Source organism: Coptis chinensis, chromosome 9, assembly GCF_015680905.1.
Source record: "Coptis chinensis isolate HL-2020 chromosome 9, ASM1568090v1, whole genome shotgun sequence".
In the NCBI taxonomy this organism is placed as follows: Eukaryota; Viridiplantae; Streptophyta; class Magnoliopsida; order Ranunculales; family Ranunculaceae; genus Coptis; species Coptis chinensis.
In genome coordinates this window covers 61304706-61312770 of record NC_141464.1, presented here as the reverse complement: position 1 = coordinate 61312770, position 8065 = coordinate 61304706, and the positions used below count along the sequence as shown (strand labels likewise).

Genomic DNA, 8065 nt, shown 5'->3' with positions numbered 1-8065 from the left:
ATGTAGTCGGACTTTTTAGCCGCCCGTAGTAGATATGCTATTTCTTACTCGATGGTGGTTACGGCGGTTACTTCTTCCTTTTATGATGGTTCGACGACTAGTGTAGTTGCGCTTGTCTCGCAGCCTTTTAGTCGAGATAATGCTTTTCAGAGTGCTAGTAGTAGTAGTTCGATCATTGTTATAGGTTTTTTGCGTTCTCTTTACGAGCGAGAGGATTTGGTGTCGTTGTGGATGAGCAGTGTTACTTCTGGTTTGCTTATTTTTTCTCGAGAGGTAAGTATTTTTTGTTTTAACTTCAAATCAGGTTGTATGCACTTCTATTTATTTATTGTATGAGACAAATTTTTGAATTAAGTGACTTAAATTAGTTGGTGTAAAGGACAAAATTATGTACATAATTACTTCACCAAACAAAAGCAGCAGAGCTTATAGTCAAATTTTACTCAAATAACCAACTCAAAAGTGAAATTGAACTCAACTTCAAAAACCAAATTAAACACCAACAAAAAAACACAAAATAGAAATAAGTACGAAATTAAGTATAAAAACAATATGATAAAATTGACACAACAAATAGCACAAAATCTAGACAGGCATTTAGTTTTAACATTACTCAAATTCCTCCAAGAACGTAGTTTATACCCAGACGGCCAAATCCTTAAAGCTAAAATCCAATTACTTAACAAAACTAACATGGTTGATTAAGCTATGGACATTCATAAATCTTTTTATAAAAGTAATAAAACTAAAGAGGTCTGACCTTTTGTGTTTTTTTTATGAATTTGACTAAGCCTCGATATTATAGGTTTATCATTAATGTCAGGTAAAGCCCTTGGTATCCTATGCGCTAAAAAGAGGAAGTTAAAGGAGCTAAAATGGGAATCCACTTCAACTATTCGTATTAAATAAATAATACAATACTTTGTAGTTGGAGGGAAATATCCAAACACATGTTCTATTCTTTGCGATAATCTATATCTATATCAATTAAATATTATTGTTCTTTCCCAAAATTATATATAGAAATTTGAGATTGAAACTAATTCCCATGGGTCGATGTTAATTCCTTGTTAGTATTTGTACATGGAGTTCTAAAATTAGAAGGTTGGCTTCGGCATAGGAAACCTCCTATTGAAAGCTCTGTGGTCAAAGGCTTACGTATACGTAGAGTTCAAGTTGTATTAGGGAATTTCTAATTATTTTTAAGTGTCCATGTGGCATAACTCTCTCTCAAGAATGCGCCACTTGCGCCACCTAAGAAAGAGATTGTCTAACTTTCAAGATTTTTTTCGATATTTTTTAACGAATTAACGATTTCATTCTTACCGAATTGATGTCGAATTTCAATTTTGTGACTATGGTGGCAGCATCTTTTGCTTGAACCAAGGAGTGAAATTCTTTCTCAGCAGCTGACTTCACATTCAAGCTCTTGTATTTCTATAACCAAAGCTTCATCTAGCTGATGGCGTTTTGTCTAACCACCTTTTCATTGTAACTTTCATGCCATAACAGAAAATCAGACATATATCGAAGCACCCTGTCCTCCATGAACATGTGGATTTCATTTGTGGTTGGGACCAAATTTTGCAAGCGAGCACTCTTTCACAGAAAAGGGGAAATTTGTGTAGATAGAACCTCACATCTCCCATACTGCTTGTGAATTCATACTTTCATAGGAAATTTATATGATAACTTTCAACTGAAACTTATTACTGATTTACTCTTACATTTTTCTTATATGATATTCAATTTGGGCAGGCCTAATAACGATAAACTTTTGGGCCTCTTCCCTTGGTTTTGATGGTCATTATGACATGCTCGTAGAAATCAATTTCGAACTTGCACGCCATGCAGGCTCGACTAGCTACAATTAGCGGCAAAGGCACAAAATATCGGTTCCTGAAAATTTCGAAACAAAAAATCATTTTCGAGAAAATCAGATAAAACAAAGTCCAACGGTCAAATTCTTATCAAACCGGCCACTTCATTTTTCTTGCAAAAACGTATCTCTGCTTCCCTCCTTCCAACCATCTTCTTTTCAACACTTTCTTGTTACAAAAGAAACAAAGAAAATGACTTCTCTTCATTACCCACGTGGAACTACAGCTACAGATGTTCAGGTATGGAGAAACAATGCTGCTTTTGATAATAACGCTCATCATGACAGCATTTTTAAAGATGCATGTTCTGAAACTTTAGATTTTGAATCTAGTAATAAAGAAAACCATGCCCCTTCATTTGTTAACTCAAAGTCTGAAGGGAAACCATTGAAGCTTTTGTTTAAAGAAGGTGTTCGTTGTTCTTGGGAAAATGGTTTAAAGAATGAGACTGAAGAAGAAGAAGATCATGATATAAGAAAGATTGATAGTGAGATTAAAGTAACTGAGATGGAGATTAGTCGTTTGTCGTCTAAGTTAGAAGTACTTCTTCTTGAAAAGAAAGAACAAGAGTTGAAAATGGTGGTGCCTGAAGAAGTTGTGGGCAAGAAACAGAATGACGAAATAGTAGGAGAAGGCTGTAGAACAGATATTCGACGAAGGGGTTTGAGTTTGGATCCAGAACAGATTTCTGGTGGTATTAGATCAAGAACAAAAGAGAGGGTGGGGAGTAGCATTTCATTTCAGTCGAGGAAGAATAGGCGAAAATCGTGTTTTTCCAAGCTTCAAGATATTGGTGAAGAAAAAGTGGCAAAAGGTAGAGGCATTAGCTTGGGGCTGCTGGTGAATAATGCAAATGCGACAAGGAAGGCTAGAGTGCAAGTGGAAAATACTAATATTGATTCTGCTGGTATGAGTAGTAAGAAGTGTTCTTTTAATTTTAAGGAGTTTAATGAAGATAAGGTGACTAAACAAAGGGGAGGAAGGAGTTTAAGTCCTGAACCGCGCTTGCCTGTTTCGATGAATCAAGCTTTGAAAAGGGGGTTAACTAGTGTGGGATTGAAGAAACTTGGAAAGAAGGACAGTGGAGTATTGTCTAGTGTTCAACCAAAGAAGCTCTTCAAAGAAACAGAACTATCTCTTGGCAGTAAAAAGGCAGTTGTTAGGAATGGGAAGGTTATAGCTAGTCGTTTCAATGGAAATCAGAAACTAACTGAACAACGAAAAAGGTCATTGCCTGAAGATAATGAGGAGGATGTTGAAAGGTGTGAAAATAAATGTAGCTTGATAACTGAGGAATCACGCAGCTATCTGCAGGATTCGGGGTTGAATCAGGTGATTGGTACTAGACGAGTTAAGAAGAGATGGGAAATTCCTAGTGAAGTGATAATTCATGAGAGTTTTATGGAAAGTCCTCCACCATCATTTTCTAAAATGGCTAGTTTACTTCCGAAGATTAGGACTAACAGATGCACGAATGGAAGTCCTCGTGATTCTGGACCTGCTAAGAGAGTGGTTGATTTAATTGGAAGGAAGACTTATTTTGGTGCTAAGTTGGGGGAGGCTGATACTTCAGTTTGTCAAGCTTTGAGCTATGATGAAGAAGAAGAGTGATAGTCAGACTATGCAAATTTTGTTCAGTTTCTACCCTTAGTGCAAAGCTTGAATTTGGTAAGCATGCTTTTGCTTCCTTTTCAGTTTTATTGTAAAAGGATCTTATTGTTGTTTTCCACTTTAAATGTATAATGAATGAATATTCTTTTTCATCGAGTCATGTAGTTGGTTTCTTTGGTGCTAAGAATAAATGGTTTGGCTTAGAAGTAAAAGTTTTCATGGATTCGACGGCAATATTTATCTTTCCCATATGTTTGAGAAATCATGCTTTTTAATAACAATGCTATAACTATGTTATCTGAGACTGTTATTTGAGATTTTTCCACAATGATTCAAGTTGACAGAGTAGAACTTGTATAGAAGACGTTAGCGTAACATTATACGTTCACTAAAGCTTCATCAGTGACTGAAGTAGTGGTAGCAAGTATAAACATCCTAATTTAGTACAAAGTAATAGAATGAATAGCAGCTCCATTTGAGAAGTAGGCCAACACGATTATTTTGTGTTGAGACCCTCAAAGGGGTCACTGAATAGTAAATAGTTAGTGTGGCCTTCTTCTTTGTGAGACCCACTAAGGAGGACTGAATCTGATTATAGAATGGACAGGACATGGAGAGCATATGCGGTCCCATATCTCAAATGTAGAACCAGCCAACTTGTCAGGAAAGTTTTCAGAGACCAAATGTCTGAATCAAGCCTATGAAACAGTAGGGCTTCATCCATTTTTCCTTGAAAGTAGAAGAAGGATAGAAATCTTATTTCAAAAACTAATGCCAAAATACATGCCCCTCTAAGTGGGTAAGTCGGGAATCAAGATTGACCCATCAGTGACTGTTGAAAAAAAATGCTCTCATATGGATTGGACCACTGAGTCATGAGTTAAATTGTTTCTGGACCACTGTCCCATATCTCAAATGTAGAACCAGCCAACTTGTCAGGAAAGTTTTCATAGACCAAATGTCTGAATCAAGCCTATGAAACAGTAGGGCTTCATCTGTTTTTCCTTGAAAGTAGAAGAAGGATAGAAATCTTATTTCAAAAACTAATGCCAAAATACATGCCCTTCTAAGTGGGTAAGTTGGGAATCAAGATTGACCCACCAGTGACTGTTGAAAAAAAATGCTCTCATATGGATTGGACCACTGAGTCATTAGTTAAATTGTTTCTGGTTTGTGGATTTCACATGTAAAAAAAGGATAAGAGTTTAACATTAAATCCCTAGGCCGACCTCATCACTGATCAACATTAAGAGTTTAACATTAAATTCCTTGGTAAAATATTTTGTCGCTATTATCAGCTTGTAGTTGATCAACCTGTATTACTAAGTACCTAAGATCATTGACCAAAGGAACACATTGAGCACAGATAAGAGATATGTCTTCACCATTTCTTTGTGCATGAGGATGTGCTTGTTTATGTGCATGTGTGGGCTCAATGGAGCTTCAAGATATAAAGTCATGATTACTTTGTACATTATGTTATATACTTATATCTGGAATCTGGACCAAACAAACATGCAATTACTGTATATAGTCACTTCACCAAGTGCTGCTGCAGACTTTTTGTATGGTTCTTGATCACAAGACACCCAACAGAAACTGGTAATTAAGAGTGGAAGTCCAGTACATACGGCTTCCAGTATTTTCCATTTTTGCGAGCTTTATCATATTTCAGTGAACAACAAAGTGTGGTATAACTATTATGCTAGCTTCAAATTGATTAGAATGCTGTTGTGTGTTACGATTCCTAGATTGTGAGATTAAAATGAAACCTGCTCACAACAACAAATATCAGTTTATCCCGAAAGTAATATAGAAGAAACATTTTGTAATCTTGAGTGAAGACAGGAGAATATTTGTCTATAGATGAACATTTTGTTAGAGGTCAGAGATTGATAGAATATTGAAATTTAGTTTTCCACAATAAGGTCTACAGTGACACCATTGGTGCAAATCCGTATATCTATGTTGCACAATATACAATGAGTTGGTTTTTCTGGGTTGTATATCTGAATGGTTGGTAGTTGAGTGTGGATTCTCATCTAATTGGGACACAGCTCCTTCCTCTATCCCTAGAGTTTTACTGCTTTGTTTCCCAATATATTTGAATATGAACATTATTCCTCTGCAAAATGAGGTTACACTTGAGTGTTCCAGATTCCATTTCCTCTGCAAAATGAGGTTACACTTGAGTGTTCCAGATTCCATTTAGTATACTACGAAATCTGTTGGTAGATAACTTCTTAATTATTTTTTTCGCCTCCATAACTTCAGCTTCTGCTAGCCTTTCTAAGTTTTCAAGATGACTAGAAATTGCAATCTTTTTTCGTCCGCTGTTGGAATTTGTTAATGTCAATAAAATAGAGAGCAGGAACCTTGAGTCACCTAATTTATTTTCCTTTGGATCAAGCAATTGTAGAATTCTACTGGTGTTGGAATCTTCCTCCATGAATCTTCTCTTATTCCTAGGTACCTTGAGCATGCCGGATAGTGCCTCAGCTGTCATTTCGCGGATACGAAAACAGTTTGCGTCAAGCAATGTTAAGAGCTCTGACATGAATCCTGCATCTCCCATTGCCTTCATGGCCTCCTCTGATGTCCCACGTAAAAGAAGTACTGATTTCACTGCGGATTCCTTGAGGGAAACCTCATTGCCACGGAGTAAGAACAGTAGTCGGTCAAGAAATCTGTGACTCATTAGGATATTTACAGAGTTTTTCGAGGAGAAGCACAAGCTCTCAATTGCTCCAAGTGCTGACTTTCGAGCTTTTGTTGAAAATGTTGATTTTGTATTAAGTATCCGAACAAGTGGTTGGATGGCCCCTTCTTTAATGATCGTTTGAAGAAGCGGTTCATCACTGAAAGCCATGACTTGGAGGAATGCAATTGCGTTTATTTGCACTAGTTCATCTGTTGATCTCAACAGCTTGATGTAAGCTGACACTGCACCTTTTTCAACCATGAATCTCTTGATCTCTTCTACTACTGCTATATTCTTTAAAACCCCAGAGATTGGACCAATTAGCTCACTTTTGCAGGCACCATTGCTGCAGATCTTTAGTAGTGTTGTTACTCCACCATGAGCAGAAACCGACCAAGCAATATCTAAGTTCTCCGTAAGCTTTTGTAGACACCTTGCTGCTTGTTCTTTCCCCAAGTCACTTCCAGAATCCAAAACATGTATAATGGTCCAATGATCCCAGCTTCAACAAGAGTGGACTTGTAACAGTCGACGCTTGTGATTACAGAAATCACCTTCATGGACTCATCTTGAATCTCCATATCTTCTACTTCAAGAAATTTAACCAAAAGACTTAGAATTCCGCCTATCTCAACAACTGTAGTAACATACTTTTCATCTTCTATTAGAATCTCATTTAAGGCCATCAAGGTTTGGTTTTTCATTCCAGAACATCCGATCTTCATCCATGTCATTAAATCGTTCACATAGAATTTCACGTCGTCACAAGAAGCACCAGCACAAGGCTTCGACACCACGACTGCATAACCATGAGTTAAGACTCCAGCATTATAAATTTCTGCAAGTTTCTTGATGTGTATATCAAACTTGACAGAAACTACATCAAGGTTGCTCTGCATCAGAAGCTTCCCTTTATAGGAGAAGTCAATGCAACAACGTGCAAGATCATAACACTCATTAACTGTCACAAGTATGGCTGAAACACTGTCTGAGAATGCCATACTTGCACCAAAATCACAATTCATGGCTGTGGTTAGAACAGAATTGAGCTCCTCAAGCTTGCTTCGAATCAGTTGCCACTTTACATGAAATACTTTGATCGAATGCGTAAGTAAAATAAGCGACGATAATGCACCTATAGCACCATGAAGACTGTATTCATTGCTTGGCAAGCATTGCTTATTTTCTTCCTTGTGCACCTCTACCATTTCTTTTCTCATTGTTTTGGACGTGAACACATTGCAGACAAACTCAGTTTAGGCACACTATCTTTAAAAGAATAATGTAAGATAATGCAGGTAAATGATTGGAACACTATAAGATGAGAGATTGAAAGAGCATCTAAATTGAATTTCTTTTACGTAGAGTAGTCCAATAGCCTTCACTAGTTATCAACTTGTCTCTTACGTTAGCACTTTAGCACATGAAATATATTTGGAAGGTAGTAGTCGTTAGCTGTATTGACCTTTTGAGAATAAGGTTATTTTGGATAGTGACTGGTCTGAGGATAAGGTTTGTTTGGTCTCATAAATGGGCGACCAACCTTGTTGCTAATCGATCAACAATGGTGGGCAAATCCTATTATACATAGGGATGATGTAAATGCGAATATGTTTATTTCCTTACCATCCTTATGTTCAGCTTAGTGGATGAGACCACCACAGTTTGTTGTAAATAGCTTAAATCGCGATATGCAGGGTGTGTCTACATCCCGCATTATTATGCAATAAATAAATAACTATCTTTATCAAAAAAAAAAAAAAAAAAGAGAGTTAGACTTGATTAATTTAGGGAAGGGTGAGTAATGATGAGGAAAATGTCATAGTAAGCGACAAATGGTGTGGTGTAGTTTTATAGCTTGTGATGAATGTAA

At 36.8% G+C, this 8065-nt stretch overlaps 2 protein-coding genes across 2 annotated transcripts; one reads left to right on the top strand and one right to left on the bottom strand.

Moving 5' to 3' along the window:
• Window positions 1-2072: 2072 nt before the first annotated feature.
• On the top strand, window positions 2073-3491 carry LOC147477160 (uncharacterized). Its single transcript, XM_086585931.1, has one exon. It carries the CDS (start codon window positions 2073-2075, stop codon window positions 3489-3491), a length of 1419 nt encoding a protein of 472 aa, XP_086442057.1.
• Window positions 3492-5119: 1628 nt separating this feature from the next.
• Window positions 5120-7533, bottom strand: LOC147477159 (uncharacterized). Its single transcript, XM_086583255.1, is given in 2 exon segments — window positions 5120-6677; window positions 6680-7533. Coding segments are annotated over 2 exon segments (1737 nt in total). The 5' UTR covers window positions 7413-7533; the 3' UTR covers window positions 5120-5673.
• Between the last annotated feature and the right edge of the window lie 532 nt (window positions 7534-8065).

Excerpts from the sequence above, each read along its gene's own strand:
- LOC147477160 (XM_086585931.1), top strand. The coding sequence starts at position 2,073 with ATGACTTCTCTTCATTACCCACGTGGAACTACAGCTACAGATGTTCAG.